Raw genomic sequence first — 17,810 nt, 5'->3', positions numbered from 1 at the left:
TGAGCCACAAGAGTGGTTTCTGCACTTTACCTTCCTGCACACAGATGGGTCTATCACTCGGGATCCAGCCTAGGGTTCCATTACGATGTTTCATACACAGCCGCTTTGTAGAGCCCTTCAGCTTGAACCCATCTTGGCAGTGAAATCGGGTTACAGAGCCTTCGAAGAAAACCCCTCCACTGGGGGTCCTGAAGCCATTCTCTGGGACGCCTGGGTCAGCACATACGTGAAGGTCATCAAAGCCTACATTGACGGAGAGAGGAAAAAGTGCCTTAGATATGTTCTTCTCAGGCCAAGGGTCTTCCTAGACAAATGGCAACTACTGTATTGTTTCATCCTCCTTGGATCACTCCAACCTCACCACCAACAAACCAAGAGCACAAGCATTTCAGTGCAGGCTTTATTGGCAGGAGAGGCCAAGGATTAGGATGGGTCTTCTTTGTGCATAATGCTCCAAACATACCCTCAAAGGAAAAGAATGGAAATTCCTGAGCCAGAAACTCCCGAGCCCTACAGAGGCATTCTACTCCATTTCTTTCAAAGTCAATGCATAAATCCCACTGAATAGGCACTAAGAACCAATATGTACAACTCTGTCAAGATGTGGGTTGATGTGCCCAGTTCCCTCCTCCCGGAGTGTAGCCTGCTGGTGTCAGCCCAGCACCAATCTCAACCCACACCCAGAAGGCAGTGAGTATTATCGGGGGCTCTTGGAGTATTTCCCTTGTTTCTAGCTGTTCAGATGTGAGGTTCATGAGGTACCTGCTGCTCTTTAGCACTCTAGGCTCGTAAAGGTCCTCAGCTGTAGGTGAATTCCCAGCCCAACCTTTACATGTTTGTGTGTGACTCATTCCCTCCTCACTTGACCTCATGGCCCTAGACACTCTGCCAGTGTTGCTATGCTAAAAGCCATCCAGCACAGGAGGCACAGTGATGGCAGGGTGTCCAGAAGTCACTGTTAAAGGCTCACTGTGCAGAGATGATGAGGAACTGTGGAAGGAGCAGTAGGAGGAAAGCACAAAGGAGATACAGTCCAGTCATCTCGGCAACAGCTCCTTCCCCCTTTTGGTTAGTACCTCAATAGGCCCAGTTGTGCTCCCACCCAGCAGAAGGGTATCGGAAAATCATTAAATAGTGACTTCATGTAAGTATTCTGAGGGAAAGTATTGTAGATGGTCACATGGTTCCTGAGTGAAGAGTGTCAATGATTTCCTTCAGAGTCTGGAAGGATGTGCCTTTTCATGGTGCATCCTTTTAAACTAACATGCATTCACAATGGTACTGAGGTGACCAAATCATCACAGCCTAGAAGGTCTAGAAGCACAGATGTCCAGAACCTTGAAACCTGAGTGGTCTGGACATTTCTGGCAGTCTGGAGTGGAAAGTAATTCTCTCTCACACATACGGTAAGTCAAATAGAACCAGGCTCTTTAATTGTATTAGGGTGGGGCACATATATCAGTCAATGGGGGCCACAAAAGGACAAGAGAAGTGTGCTGTACTGGAAGATGGGGTAAGCCTCTGGAAGGCTTCCAGCTGAGTCCTTAGGGTAAGCAGACATGGCCCGTCAGAAGGAAGGAAGTACACTGTGGGTACAGGGAGGTGGGAAGGCACAGGGGCAGGTAGTTAACTAAGCACATCTCAGGAGAGGTGGCTCTGCCAATCTGGCAGCAGGGAGCCTGCCACGGGTGAGGCCTTGAGGATAAAGGAAGGGAAAGAAATGAAGGCAGGTCCTATGTGTAAGCTCAGGGTTTGGATTTGATGCAGAGGACTGGGACACATGGGAACAGGACTAAGAGTTTTGAACAGGGATGTGATTAGGATCAGGCTTGCATTTTAGAATCATCTTTCTGGCACACATGTGAAGGGCTGATGGGTATGGGATTAGGCAGGGGTAAGAAATCACCCTAAACAGCTCCTAGGCCACCAGCTATACCTCAGGACCACTGGGATACTTTGTGCAAAGACAGACCAACTGAACTAAGCTCTCTCTCGGCAGGGTGAGGTTCAGGGGGCTGCAATTTTTCAAAGCTTTCCAATTGACTCTTGGACAACTAGGTCACTACTGGTCTGAGTGTCAACACCAGAGACCTGTGGCATTTCAAAACTACTGCTGCAATCCAGGGGAGAACAGGTGAGTCAGAAATAAGGCAGAGGTTGTAAAACAGAAAGACACTAGATATATGAAATACACAGTTGCAAAACTTGGGGACTGACTGGATGGAGTGAGTTAGAAGAGAGGCACTGGGGTTACTCCCTGATTCTGATGTGAATGTCAGGGCAGATGACAGTACCTTGCACTCAAGGTGACAGGATGGGATGAAGGAGGAGAGCTCAGTGCAAGGTGTGAGGAGGTCTGAGTTCTCATACACAGGTCACTGGAGAATGAGTCTGAAGCTCCTCAGTGCCTGAGCTGCATCTGTGTACAGGTGGCAGCTGAAAGCACAGGGAGGCACTAGGCACTAGGACAGTGTGAGGGAAGGAACAGTTGAGGACAGGGAATTAGGGACACCAGCTAAGGACATGGAGACTCAAGGGCCATTGTGAAGGAAGACCTGACTGGTGGACCTGAAACACAGGAAAGAATTTTTCAGGAAGGAATGGGTGGTTGTGTCAGATATCACTCACTGGTCAGCTGAGCAAAGGTCAAGAATACCATCTGGTAAAAACAGAGAACGCTGGTACCACTGTATAGGCAGCTTAAGGGGACAGAAAAGACCTGTCCCCAAAGAGAAAGCTTGTCTGCCAATGTTCAAAGAGGGAAGAGTGACAGTGAGTGTGGACTGCCCAGAGTGAACAGAAAAACATGGGGAGGAGCTACCCTTGGACTAGGGTCACAGAAGGGATTTTACTGTTGCTGTACTAAAATGTTAAGATCAAAGAGATCAGAGTATGTCTGTACACAGCAGGGAAAAAACACTGGAGAATGAAAAAAGTTGCAAATTAGGATGAATGAGGGCAAGTGGGGTAAGATATCCCTTCTGTGATGTGTGTAAGGAGGGCACACAAAACCTGGAGGAAGGGCTTATTTTCCCCTGAAACACAAAAGGAAGTCCTGTCAGAATCTCTACTGTGGGTAGGAAGTTTTCTGTAATGTATACCCCCTCTAGGACTCAGCTGAAATAGCACCTCTTCCAGGGAGCCATCTCCCTTTAGACTCCAAACAGGGGGCTTCTCTTCCCATCAAAACACTCTCTCAAGGTGTTCCTCACTCTGATCATTACTGTTGGTCTACTTATCTGTCTTCCCTACTGGAATGTGAACTCCTGTAGCAGGAGACTAGAGCTTTTTCTTTACCTTTTCAGCACCTATCATTGTGTGTAGTTCATGGTGGCCATTCCACAGGTGTGTCCCTGAAGTTGGATGGGTGGGTGGACAGATGTATGGATGGGTAGATGAGTTATGGATAAATAGGCATATGGGTAGATGGGCTCAGGTACAGATGGGATGGATGGATGGGTGGGAGACAAATGAATGGATGGAGCTGCATGCCAACTACTCTGCTGGACCCAGTGGGCAACCATCCCCACCCCACTAAGCAGTATGACCTATGGCCCTGATAGTCTAGGAAGCTTATATATTCACAGACAAAAGAGATATGAAATGTTCTCTTGCAGCATGTTCTCTCTTAACAATCTTTCACCTTCCTCCCTTTTCCCAACCCGAGTGGGCTGTATTCCTTAATTTTCTATAACCTTCCCTCAATGCACAACCCCAAACACCTCAGCCCTCTTGCTTCCTAGCCAATGTGGGGGTCAAGGGGGAGTTCTATGTTAGAGTGTCTCCCATCAACATACATCTTTTAATCAGTCATCCTCTGACAACAGTCAGTCCTACTGATTTCTGAGTCCCCTCAGCTGGACCCATCCCCTGTCCTTGGTCACAAAGCTGTTGTCTCTCAGAGAAGGACAATTCAAGGGAGGGCCGAAGACTCATCGAAAAATGACCGAAGCCATCAGGAAAATATTTCCCATGCTAATAAATAAGAGCTTCCTGAAAATTACAATGTGAGAGTGGCAGAATTTCTTCATGAGTCTAATTCTGTACTCTATTTATTTATTCCTTTTGTGTGTGTGTGTGTGTGCGCACACACGCACACACGTGTGCAAGCATGTGATTAAATCCAGGGCCTTGCACATACTAAGCACATAGTCTACCACTGAGCTATTCCCTAGCCACTCTTCTTTCTTCCTTTTAAACAACATCCTTACCTACTTCCTCTGCTTTCATTTAGCCATAGCTAAGTTGACTGTGTTTCTGTGCCCAGTACTGAAGATCTGGAATGTTACTGCCATGGATCCAGCCACTGGTACAGAAGAGGGAACAAGAACAAATAGTGGAAAGAAGAACCAGAAGACGTGATGGCAGGAGAAGAAAATATTCTTCATCTTGGACAACTAATCCCATTGAGCAAGACAGTAAATTTCTAGAGCCTGCCAGAGCACAAATTCCACTTTTCAAATTACCCCCTACTAGATCAATTCCCAGCCTGGGCTATTTTTCTGTAGAGCCCTTCAGTTAGTGTCCTTCTGTAACGATCATAGTTAACCCCATCAGAGAATGTATCCATTAAGGAATGGGCTGGAATAGGTGTTAGGGAAGAAGAGTGAAAATAATTTGTGTGCAGGCCCACTCAAATAATCCTACCCTACGAACCTATATTCTTAAAGTCCCAACCTATTTCCCTCTCATTCTGAAAATTCTGCTTATGCTTTGGAACTAAGTAGCCACAGCCTGAAGAAGATAAAAGAGTGCACAGAATGATTTCCAACATGTTTCTTCTTGCAGGGAGCTGCGAATTTCCATTTCAGTCAGTTCTCAGTAGTGGCAGCCTCACACAGCTCCTCCCACATTCAACTTAGAGAGCAGCACGCACATGCAAGGGACAGGCTTCATGATGCTTAATTTTATGTCTCACTTTGAGCCATGGGTTCTTAGATATTGGTTAAAGTTTATTTTGGACAACGGTGAGGTGTTTCTGGATGAGAGCAACATTAGAAACTGTAGACTTAGTAAAGCAGATTGCCCACTCCAATGTGACCTGAATAGAACAAAATTCTGAGCCAGAAAATATTCTTTTCTCTCGAACTGATAGTCTTCAAACTGGGACATAAGTTTTCTCTTCTCCTGCCTTTAGACTTGGACTTAGGTCATAACCTGCATCATTGACTCTCCAGGAGATATAGATGATAGATAGATAGTCTCACACACACACACACACACACACACACACACACACACACACACACACACGTCTTCCTATTGGTTCTGTTTTTCTGGAGAACCCAGATTCATATGGTTTTCCTGAAGGTATGTGAATGATAAAATATTCCTAAAATATGTGAATGATAGGAATGCTGACTGTTTCTGCCTCAAGAGAACGCTATTTCTCTCAGGACCCCTGGGTTCAGGTAAGCAGCCTCACCTAGGTAGGGGCAGCATCTGGACCCTGGGGTCTGGGCAGCCCAGGTACAGAGTCCCAGCCAAATAGTCCCCTCTGGTGCAGATAGGACTGGCCACTCTCTCAGCCAGCATCTGCTTCTGGGTACTGGCCTCATCAGCACTGGCACTGGGTTCCTGCCAGTGTTGTAATCCAAGACCAAGTCAAGGTCAGAGTTGTAATTTGGATGCTGGTTCTCAGTGGGGGGTCAAGACCCCCTCTTTTTCTTTTTCTCCAGATCAAAATCTGTGTGAGCAGCAGGGATTGGGAGTGGCCCTTTCTTCCCACACAAGGAAGTGAATACATCAGCCCCTCCATCCCATGAGGAAGTCTTGACACTTTTGGCTTGGTTACTTCTGAGTCTGCTGAAATCTACCAGCTTTACTGTGAACAACATAAGAAGTCTTTGAAAAGAACCATAAAAATGAAAGAAGTGCGAAAAGCAATCTTTTGGGCTATTATAACTGAAAAGTCACATTCTAGAAAGGAAGAGTGTATCAAATGTAGCCAAATCAATTTAGAACAAGGGTTGGGTTTCCATTTCTCTGTAAACTGCTCTGAGTCTTTGGAGGAAGAAACAGAATATAAACACAAAAATTGATTTTGTATGCATTTCCTTAGCTAGTGAGAAAAGGGTTTCCCTGAAAAAAACTTTAAACAGATATCTTTGTAAATATTAATAGAATCATGAGCAATCTCTAAACCTTGCTCCCAAACCTAAAGCACTTACTGCCAGCTCACACAGTTGGCATTGAAATCCAAGGGCTTCGGTATGACCCTTTTGGCTAGAGGGGTTATGGGATTGGTGTAGTCACTCCAATGGCTAATTGCCAACCTGAGTCTTCTGACTCACAGTCCAGACAGAGCTCTTGCCACCAAAAGAATTGTCTCCACTGGCCTTTTTCTGTCATACTCCAGTTTGCAAGTGACTCAAACCTTCATGATGCTATCAACTCATTGAGGGAAGAACACTTTTAAATGTTTTTGCATTTCCATATCTGTTAAGTCAGGGCTGAGCGAACAGCAATGCTGACATGTTGATGATTTGATAACTAAAATCCTCATGGTTCCCCTACAACTGAAACCTGCTAGCACACTGTCACAGTGTGATAAGCCAGGGAACCTGACTTGTTACCTAAAATATCCAAGAATTCAGGCAGTCAGCCATTCTACACCTATTGACCATAGTGTGGTTCTGTAGTATGTTCCTGGTGATGAAAGATGTTCTCGGGGAAGAACACAACCTAACTCCAAGAATGGCTGCATGAAACAAAGGTAGTCTTAGAGACTGCAGTACTCACTGCCCTTCATAGTCAGAGAAAATAAAAAGAGGTGGTTGCAGGAGGGAGTCTCTGACCACCTAAAGGCTTCCCTACATCAGTCCAGACATTCTAAGTACAGCTTTCCACGGGCTGAAGTCTGCCTTTTCCTCATCACCAGCAAAGTGGATGAAGTTTCTTTAAAACCATGTAAGGAGTGGATTATCTCTGTGCTTCAAGCAATGTTTACACTAGGGAGGCATCCCTGGGTTCATTACAGAAAAATCTTTGAAAAGCCTTTCCCATGTTAAAAGACTTCAAGTTTAGTCACCTGGGCTTGTTGAGCAAAGAGACCAATTAAAATTAATCATGTCCTATAGGTACTGTGGATGAGGAGGACTTAGAACCATTTCCTATGGCCACCACATCTTACACCACCCTCAGTTTCCCATATCTCAAAATCCCCTCTCTTAGAGCTACCTGGACTTATTTTTCTAAACGAAAATGTGCAATGACAACCTGTCTTTTCCAAGGTAAGAAAAGGTCTGTAAAATATATAAGCTGGTATTATAACTCTAACAAGGTACCAGTAGTGAAAAGAAGAGGAAGAGAGAGGCAACATTAAAGAAATCACATTCAATTAAACCCAGTAAGCACATAAACCAAGTCTTTAATGCCAATATTTTAACACGCTATGCTCCTGGATGTTGGTGGTCTGATAACACAGAAGAACCTGGTATGCCAAATGTCCAGCCATCAGGCAGCCACCTGATGGAGGTTCCTCCTGAGTCTGATTCTAGAGAATCAGACATGATCTAGAGATATGTCCTGAGCCAAGGTCAGGCTCAAATATCCAAAGGATTGCCTTCCTCACGACAGGTAGTTTAGGGGCTACCAAACAGCTTTCAGAAAATGTCAGACAGGTTGATGATTAAACTGGACCCCAGGCTACTGAGGTATGACCAGACTCTCATAGAGAGGGGGCAGGAGAAAAGCCTGTGCAAACTAGCCAGCCTCTAGAAGGAAAGTCAGTGTGGGCAGTAGAGACCTCACAGGAAGAGGAGGAGACCTGGCAGGAAGAAAAGGAGACCCCAGGACCAGCCTGTAGTAGAAACAGTAGGAGACACAAACACATGGTTAAAATCACAACTAAAATCACAGGGAAAATGTAATTCCCTATGTAAAAATTCATTATAATACATATTTCCATAACAAGATCATTAAGTGCTGGGAGGCAGAGATCAGGAGGATCATGGTTCAAGGACAGACTGGGCAAAAAGTTTGTGAACCTCCATGTCAACCAATGGCTGGGCACAGTGTTGTAGGCCTGTCATCCCAGCTTCTTGGGAAAGCACAAATAGAAGGATCACAGCCCAGGCCAGCCTGGACATAAATCAAGACCTATCTCAAAAATAACCAATGCAAAAAGGGCTGGCAGAGTTTCTCAGTGGTAGAGTATCTGCCTAGCAAGTGCAAAGCCCTAAGTTCAAACCTCAATACCACCATCATTAACGATTTCCTGACCTTCTATGTTCCAGTATAAATAATCCCCATCTTTGGCAAACTTCAGCTTTATTTTTTTTTTTATTTTTCTTTTATTATTCATATGTGCATACAAGGCTTGGTTCATTTCTCCCCTCTGCCCCCACCCAGCTTTATTTTTAAAAAGAAAAAGGAAGAAGGGGAAAAAGGCATTTAAAAAAAAGGGCAGGGGAGGGTGATGAGGAAATAAAACTACAATCTGTTTATATTTTTACTCTGTCAACAAACAATGCTGGGCTCTAGGGGGAAAGGAGCGGGCAGACAGTCATTCAACAAATGATGGGAACCAGGACCTCCTGATGTTCAGTATGTTTTTGTGTGTGAGTTTTTGTGTGAGTTTTGAGGAGGGTTTATTTTTTTGTTGTTGTTATTTTGGTTTGGGTTTTTTTTTGAAACAGAGTCTCGCCATGTATCCCAGGCTGGCTCAGCCTCCCAAATACAGGTGTGCATCAGCACATCCAGCCTTGTTCAGCAGTTCTTTATCTGCAAGTCATGACTTTATTTTATAGTAGGTCTTGAAATGAATTTTAAGGGTCACAAGCAGTATGCTCTAGAAATGAAGTGAAACAGAAAGAAAAAGCCAGAGTGTACCCTACACAGCAGGGGTGAGCACTGTTTTGTGTGGCTTTCTGTCTTATTTGTGCACACGTGCTTGTTTGCAAGGTAAACCATACCTTTTTTCAGTGGGTCATGGTCAGCAAGGTGTGACAAACACTGCTGTCAATGTCCTCCACCTTGCCATGGTATTTGAAACATATCTGCTTGCTTAAGGGCAGTTTGTAGAATACGATTGTGTGTTTTTTTAATCCCAGCTCTGTTTTCTTGCTCTGTGACCTTGGGTAAGTTACTTAACCTCTCTGTGTCTTAGGTATCTTTACATAAGTTTAGTGGACATTATAGTTGCACCTCCTCCTTCAAGAGCTGTTGTGAAGTTTAAGTGAGATGTAAATTCATGTAAGTGGTGAGTGACAGATGGCAAATGCACAGTCAATGTATGCAAGCTATTAACATTATTAACACTCAACTAGTTCCTAAACAGAAACATACAGAGGCAACTGTGTAATTTCTTAGTGTCACCTTAATTCTGAAAATATTCAAGGCAATTCTTTTCCCCAACATGCACTAGAATTAAATGTTTTTGAAAAATGACTGCTGGACTTAGGAATCATAACAGACACTTATAAAATAGAATCCTTGTCTTGGCCAGATCATGAAGGCATGTAACAGTCAATGGTAACTACTTACAAATCTCCAGAAAAGTGGAACTCTGATTTCTGCAAGAGCTCAGCATGGCGGGGAAATCCCCAGAGTTGCAGTGTTCAGCACACCGAAAGCGCTGGCCTTTGTTCTAAGGGACCATAGGCAGCTCGTGGGGGCTGTCTGCCTGTGGTCTCTCCTGGGGTGAGCAATCAGGCTGCGGAGCATCCCGTGATTTGAGCACAGGGATGTGTGTGTATATCTCTGGTTACCAATGAATTAACCAAACATCAAACTAAACCAGCAGTGGGAACACCAAAGATTCTAAGGTTTATGAAGAAAGAGCTCTGAATAAAAGAGGTTTGAAACAAATGTTCCAAAAAGAGACAACACCAAAAATTTCAACAACAAAGGAACTCAAAAAAACTCACATTTCAACAAAGGAAATCAAAGGTTCCTAAGTGAATTTTCTTGTTTATAAACATAGTGCTATATCACTCCATAATTCAGTGTGTGATCAGTTACATATTCAAGAATTATCTGGGAGGGAAAACAGGACACCTGATTATTGTTATTATTTATTAGGCTAAATAGATTTTTCATTGCAAAAGCAGTATCCCTTGGGAAATATAGCAAGGAAACACCAGGAAGCAAGACAGGGCTAGTTACTATAGTGATATTTCTGATGTGCTGTTTATTACAGCAGATTTATACTAATGAGATGCCACTTAAACCTAGTTTTCTGAAGACACAACAACGAGTTGAGGGATGCAGAATTCATCCACATGGGTTGAAAGCTCGGTATCTGGGTTACATTTCCCAGAAACTGCAGGGAACCCCACACCTGTGGTTATAAACGTAACACCAACTCTGAATATTTGGATGCTGATCAAGTTAGGTAACTTTCCCCTTAGAAATAATGAGAGTGGTTTAATGTTTTAAGAAATATCCAGAGATGAATATGAAGTCTGCTATGTCTGAGCAAGTGTAAACGTCACAAAAATAAGTCTTAATGGCATAATTTAGATTTGATTAGAATGGATAAAGACCACAGATGTGGAAGTCAGGGCAGTCCCTATTTGATGCCAGAACTGATATCTTCCCCCTCTTGATTTAATTCACTTTGATTACCCAATTACTCCTAAATACTTTCACTCAGTTTCAGCTCCAATAAAACTGATAACAAAGCCAACTCATAATGTGATTCTCGCTGCCGTCTCATGATACTGCTGATAAAAGCATGCCCAGCAATGAAGCAAAATCATCCCAGACCGTGGCCTTATAACAGAAAAACAGAGCCAACCTTTGTCTCGCCAAGACAAAGAGAGCCCAGAGCACCACTCGGCAGAAAGACCTGAGGATTCCTTTCACCTGTAAGAAGATGGTGGCATGGAAATTTTGCAGTTGATGCAAATTTTAGGACTATCAATTGTCCAGACATCTGAATGAGAAAAATGTATTTTAAAAAATTAATTAATGTGGCTCAAGTGGTAGGACTCCTGTTTTGCAAGTTCAAACCCTAGTTCCACCAAAAAAAAAAAAAAAAGAAAAAAACCAAAACAAAAATTAATTGGTATTGTTAAAGATGTGTCTTTTCTACAACTGATCCTTATTGAGTGGAGAGGAGGTTGTCTGTCCGGTTAGCTCTGTGATTCTGGAAAAGTAACTTGATCTTTCCAGGTTTTAATATCTTGTCACTAAATAAGGCAAATGGTGGGTTTCTTGAGTCCTTTCAGCTTCTAAATTCCACCATTTCTAGTCTTTTGTTAATTTGTTCATTAAAAATTGGTAACCTCCCAGAGCACAAGAGCTTGGATTGAAGCTACCCAGAAGAAAATTTGTGAGGAGTTGGGTGAAAAAAAAAAGGTTCTAGAATGCAGTCTCAGAATGTCTACGGTAATTCATTTTTTTAAAAAAATTAAATTTCCTTTCTTTTCTGTGGGCAACAGCTTTCAGGCAATACTAAAATATGTTTTCCACACATACACAGCTTCACAGTTTACAAAGTGTTTTACACACACTGTCTCATCTGGTCCCCGTGAGATCACTCTAGCAATTTGATAGGATTAGTTCTCACACTTTATGAGAATCCAACTGCTACCAGTAACAACTTTCAAACAATTGTTTTGGCCGTGCTGCATAGCTGCCCCCTTACAGTTCATTCATAAACTGCAGTCTAGGTCACAGGCAAAGTCTTCAACCTAACCTCTCTACATTCTCAAGAGCCCTTAGACTTTCTGTAGGTGGGAGGGGGGAGGAATTGTGTGTTAGTTAGCTGTCACTGTGACAAAATACCTGAGAGATAATCAACTCAAAAAGAGGAAAGGCTTATTTTGGCTCATGGTCTCCAAGGCTCCAGTCCACAGTTGGCTGGCCTCCTTGCTTTGGGGCCTATGGTGAGTAGCACAGCATCCAGGGAGTGATGGGGAAAAAAGCCACTCACCTCAGAGGAGAGGGAGAGGGAGAGCAGGGAATATCCCCTTCACTTCAAGGGCATGCCCCAATCACCCAACTCCCTTCCCACTAGGCCCAACCTCTTAACGGTTCCATCACCCCCCCCCACAGTTCCATAAGTTGGAGACAAACCCTTTACCACTGGCCCTCTGGCGGACACTCAACATTCAAACTGTCGCAGGTTATAAAATAAAAGATGGAGAAGAAGCTGCTGTTGACTTAGGACAGTATATGCAAGACGACAACAGTCCTCTTTTACCACCAGGGTTACCTACTAATGGTGAACCTCTTAGCACATGATTAGCAAGCCACCAGATGAGGGCTCCATTTGGCCTGCCTCTTTTTTTTTTTTCTTTTTAGATGATTACCTAAGGAAATTTGTGCTTCTGTCATCTGTATAAATTCACCAGAAAAACTTGCCCATCTGTTCTAGTACCCACTGTCCCCTCTGACTCAGCTATCTTTGCTTGAAGCAACAATTATTGGGATGCTGCTTCTTGATCAATTGTTGGAATGTGTGCCACCAGATCTTTTATCTGAATGTGATGGGGTAACATATTCAAGTAATAATTTATTTTAAATATCAAGTTTCATCACCTGGCTCCCTTAAGGGATGCTATTTAAGTCAAATAGGATCTTTTTTAAAAATTCTGAAAACTACAAAACAATAAGCAAGTATATATAAACAGAAACTGTGCAGGAACACTGCCCAAAAAGTACAGAATGTTATTACTAGGAGGAATCTTAGAATTCACCTAAATAATTTCCCTTATAGATGAGAAAATTGAGACCAAAAAATGTACAAATGAGTGTGTAAGATCATTCACACAGCTCTGATGAAGTGAGGACTGGAACACTGGATCAATTCCTACTCTGAGGGCAGCAGAACAAGGCTCAGTGAGGGGCTATGCTGTTTGCCTGCTGCTGGAATGGGCTCTATGATCTGATGGCACATACATCTTGGTCCAGTGCCAAAATTCACCTCCAGGAAAATGCATAAGGGTCGTGAAAGGGAAAGAACAGCCTCTAAATAAGAAACAAATACAAAGGATTTCCCTATAAAAGAACAACTATATGAATTCATACAAACAGACTCATAAAGTATATGCAGTTCTTTTCTGACTATAAAAAAATTGAGGGAACATTATTCTTCTGGTACATAAAAAACTGTTTTTCTTCCTCTTCCAACAAACCATCTCAAAGCATCACAGAGTGTGACATTAAAAAACAAAACAAACACACAGTTACTGCAGCAGACCAACAGGGGTTCAAGGTAAAAAATCAAAATAAAGAGGTATACAGCACACAAGCTGTTCCCAACCATGTGGAAGCTCTCTATCACCATTCCATGTTGATCAGCCCCCTTTTTTGAATGGCTGAAAAGTATTTCCTTGTGCCTTGCACTGTGTCCAGCTGTCTTTGTTAGCAGAAGAAAGATGAGTCTGGGGGAAGCAAGAGAGGACTGAGGAGGGAAACAGCAGAGCCTGTGTGCATTCTACTCACTCACAGGCACGGGCTGGGCTTGCAGTGGTGCTCAGCACAAGGAGGGGCTGCAGCAAGTAGGAGCAAGTGCCTAAGAGGCAGCCCGAGGCCTCCCACAAGAGCAGAGCCCAAGACACTGGTTGGATTATGTTTAATTTAGGGAAATACAGGAACGTCATATTTTTGCCTTGTGGTCTTCACATGGAGCCTCATTCCTATATGTAAATCTGGTTGAACAGAGAGGAGTGGCCCTGGTAGCAGCTCTTCTAGAACCTATGAGGCCTGGACAGAAGCCATTCCTGAGGACAAGCTGCATTCTGCCAAAGGACTAATCTCTTTAGACAATGCTTGATGTACCTTGGACCTCTGGAGAGTTAGCAAACCTTATTTCATCATTTACAAGACACAGATAATTTGGCTTCTTCCATGTGACCTCTGTGGCTTACAGAGCACCACATCAAGTCCACTGCAGCTCTGTTGCCGAATCTGTCATTTGGTCTACATGAGAGCCGTTGGCTGTGTCTGGACAGCACCAGGGTGTATCTGGGTCTGATGGGACAGCCTCACTTGTGGCCTATAGGAGATCAGCTGGAGACCCACGTTTCTGAATGCAGGCCTCACAAGTCTGCCCATTTTATCTTTTACTGAGCCCTGTGGCTCTGCAAGGCCATTTCTCTCCTCAGGCTGGCCAGCTCTGGCCGGAGCCTTTAACCAACACATCCGTGACTGTGGACACTTCTCTGTGTGTAAGAGCCAGCATCTGATGCCCAGTGCTGTGCTTCTCACATAAACACAGCTGCGATGCTGTGACCTTGGTCTGTAGAGAGAGGATAACCTCCCTGTCATTTTTTACTGGAAACCTTGTATACAATTTCATCCCAAAACATGTTGGTCCAACAATAGCACTTTCTCAGGAGCACATGCACAAGAGGTACCTGAGGTAAAATCATAGCTAATGAGCTATTTGTATGCTAAAATGCTCTGGAACCATTAAATTATGTTTTTGAAGATCTAATCATCAAATGTTAATGACTATGGGACAATTCCCTACATTTATATTGACTTAAAAACCCCACAAAGCAATATGTATCACAGAATTTTTTTTGGATGTGGAAAAAAAGAATACATGTACATGAAAAAAGAAGAATGAAAAGCAATATACCTAAATATTTACTGTGGTTATTTAGGATTAAAGGTGGGTGTGTGATTTTTATATTATTCTTCATACATTTCTGAGTTTTCCAAATTCTCTACAATGAACACATAATCAAGAGACAGATGTTACTTTTTAATGAACTTTGATAGCACAGATTGTTAAACTGGGAGAGGTGAGAAATGTGGTCTTCACAGACACACATGGTCTCTGACTCCAAACAAGACAATACAAGTCAGATTCCTCTGGCAAAGTGTGGTACAGAGGACAAGCTCTGCTCTGGCAGGTATTAAATTCCACAGAGGCACCTACAAATAACATAATGTCCCCTTACTGGTTCCCCTAAATCATCTCCTGGCCTAACAGCACTGTTAGGTCCCTGAAGGTCTACAGCCATTGATGAAAGGCTGGTGACACCTGGAACGCTGCTGGGTACTTTACAGCTCTCCTCCCCATGATGGTCACCTGCAGGCTAAGAATAGATGGCACAGGGAAGTTACCACAAGACTCGAGAGAAAACAGCACAGATGGATACTGAGGAAAGAACAGTCATCTAGTTGGGATTGATAATCTGAAGCCACTTAATTTCTGAGACGCCATGTTATAAATTTGCTGTCAGTGGAGTTAGTGGGTTTTCTGAGAATGGAGGTGAATCAGAAACAGGTAGATAAAATACCCGTTTCTCCAAATAACCTTCCTGGTCCTAGCTGAAACACTACCTGGAGGATAAAGAGAGACACTGTAAATGATGCAAGATGTTTCCCCATGTAGCCTGTGCTGTGGTGGAGCAACCACGATTCCAAAAAATAAAAAAATAAAATCATAGTCACTAAAGGGCATTGAAGCATTGGCCCTTTGTACCTATTCATTGGTATCCTAATTTATAGTCAAAATGGCACCTTTCAGTAGTGGTGGTGGTAGAGGGTGTGTGAGAGCAGTCAAATACGGAAATAAATTAATTGAAGATTAATGCAAGGAAAAAATGGCAAAAATGGTTTGCATGGAAGTAGACTCAGATTTTTGTTGTTGTTGTTCCTTTTCTTGTAAAATAGTATAAAATCCCCAAACCTCTGGCAGAAAAGCAGAAAAGTTTTCCTTTCTCTAGTTTCAAAATGCAGGCTGCACTGTCATTATATGACAAAAAGCAAAACAGAAAATGTACAGTAAGTACGTAGGTAAAGTAGGGCTAGTGCTGGATTTCCGTCTGCTTCCTCTTATTGCTGAAAGCAGGCAAAGAAATTTACACCCTAGGATTCAACTTTTTGCTAATTTGCTGAGGCTCAATTCGTTTCCTAATTCCATCTCTTTGACAGTATTCCATTGAGAAGCTGCAGGTAGTACCTTCACCTGTAAGGTATTATTAATTAGCAGCCAACAGGGCAAGCAGAAATCTTGTGCTCCATTTGCACGGCTAATGACTGGTTCATAAATCATTGCTCAAAATATTTTATACCAGCCATTCTGAAAGAACATATGATTCTGGTTAAATTTAAGGACTCTTGGATCCTGCAGGCCCACAAATTCATACTTTGAGCTGTCATGCAAATGAGATGGTCATAATTTCGAAGTTCGATAGGAAGAAAATGAAGCAGCTGCTATTTAATTTTTTATGGAGCCCACAATTTGTCTCATTAGTTGGCAAATAGAATAGGTTGAGAGCTGAAAAGCCCAAGCTTCAACTCCACAGGAGAGAAAAAGGAATAGTATTAAATCCCTCACTGGGGTTCTCGGGGGTGGGGTAGACTGGCTGGTGTTGGTAAAGATACATCTGTCTCTAAATCCAGGCTGCTAGGCCAGCCCAATCACCTCAGTGACACCTCACCTCAGCTAAGTGTAGAAGCTTCCAGAGTCTCCTTACCTAATCTAAGAAAGAGGGATTCGGAATTAGCTTGTCCAACCCTCAAAGCTGTGAGGCCCAGGAGGCAAGGGTCCCTGAGTGCTTAGAAAATTCTGGAAGGCTGTTCAAAAGCAATTCCAGAATGACCTACATTGCTAACCTGAGGTCCAAGTGCAACAAGTGTGCCTGGCATCCGAGGTGTAGCCACGATACTGGGCTTCCTCTTTGAAAGACTCAAGGAAAATCTCCACATTTTCCCTATTTCTACTCGCAGCAATAACAGCCAGTGAACAGGTGGTTGGGGAAAGGGAAGGAGAAAGACATTGAGGGCTTCCTGGGTCATTTTCAGCATAGGAATACAGAGAGGGTACCTGGTGACAAGTCATGATAACTTGCTGTTGGACACCATGCAGAGTAAGTAGAGTTGGGGAGGTAGGCAAGAAGCAAAGAGCAACTAGAGCCAGGCTGTATAATAAAGAATTCGGCCTTTGTCCTTGGTTCCTGTGAGGTTGCAAGTCCTTGGAATTTCTCAAGTAATGCCGATGACTTTATCCTTCATGGTGTGCTCTGACAGTTTATGTTAACAAGGTGGCTCGTAGTAAAGAGGAGATCTGGATGGGCAGTGGCCAGGCCAGAAAGATCAACCATGTGAGTAGAAGCTTGGAGCTTCAAGTCCTGTAACATTAGCCCAACTTCCTCCAATGAGGGGTTGGGGATTGAGTTTAAATTCATGGTTGAGAATTCTGTTGATTGTGTCTCCATAATGGAACCCAAGTGGAAATTAAGGACAATGAAGCTCAGGCAAGCTTCCCTGGTTAGGGTTGCACAATGATGTACCAGGAGAATGATGTACCCTAAGAACTGGAAGACATGCATCTGAGATCCTCCTAGACCTTACCCTGTGTGTCTCTTCTTTTGGTTGGTCCTGATTTGCGTCCTTTATAACAGAACTGAAAGTACGGTACTTTCCTGTGCTCTGTGAGTTGTTCTAACAAATTATAAAGCTGGAAGGGATAGTGGGAACCCCTGAATTTGCAGTCAGTCAGAAGTACAGTGACCTGGGAACCCTGGAGCTTGTAGATGGTGGCTGAAGTGAGGGCAGTCTTGAGGGGGCTGTGTCCTTAACTTGTGGATTCTATGCTGACTGAGTGTTGGTGTCAGAATTGCACTGCAATCCCTCAGGACCACAGGTGCAGGAAGACAGTGGTGATGTAATGAGTGATTCAGTTGGGGATTTGGATCAGAACACTAGGGGTTGAATTCAGGCTTTACTCTCACTTAACTTTGTCACTTTATGCTGGTTACCAAACCTTTCCATTTCCCCAAAACCCAGTCTCTTGACTAGCAAAATTAGGAAAATAATATTCACCAAATGGAGTAGTGGGGATTGAGAGTCCTAAGTAAATTCTAGATAATTATTCAGTAAGTGAAAATCTCTTCTGAGCA

The 17,810-nt window shown here is 43.3% G+C and overlaps 1 protein-coding gene across 4 annotated transcripts in view; it reads right to left on the bottom strand.

Moving 5' to 3' along the window:
• Susd4 (sushi domain containing 4) overlaps positions 1-17,810 on the bottom strand; it is a 128,248-nt gene that overhangs the window by 64,212 nt on the left and 46,226 nt on the right. For 3 of the 4 annotated variants that reach the window (XM_074048245.1, XM_020153626.2, XM_074048244.1), the window contains one exon: positions 31-243. The exons of the other annotated variant lie outside the window; for it this stretch is intronic. In XM_074048245.1, coding sequence (XP_073904346.1) covers positions 31-243 — 213 coding nt within the window. The remainder of the gene's footprint in view (positions 1-30; positions 244-17,810) is intronic. 4 annotated transcript variants of the gene reach the window in all.

Source organism: Castor canadensis, chromosome 11 (assembly GCF_047511655.1).
Source record: "Castor canadensis chromosome 11, mCasCan1.hap1v2, whole genome shotgun sequence".
Lineage (NCBI taxonomy): Eukaryota > Metazoa > Chordata > Mammalia > Rodentia > Castoridae > Castor > Castor canadensis.
This window is presented reverse-complemented; position numbering and strand designations above follow the sequence as displayed.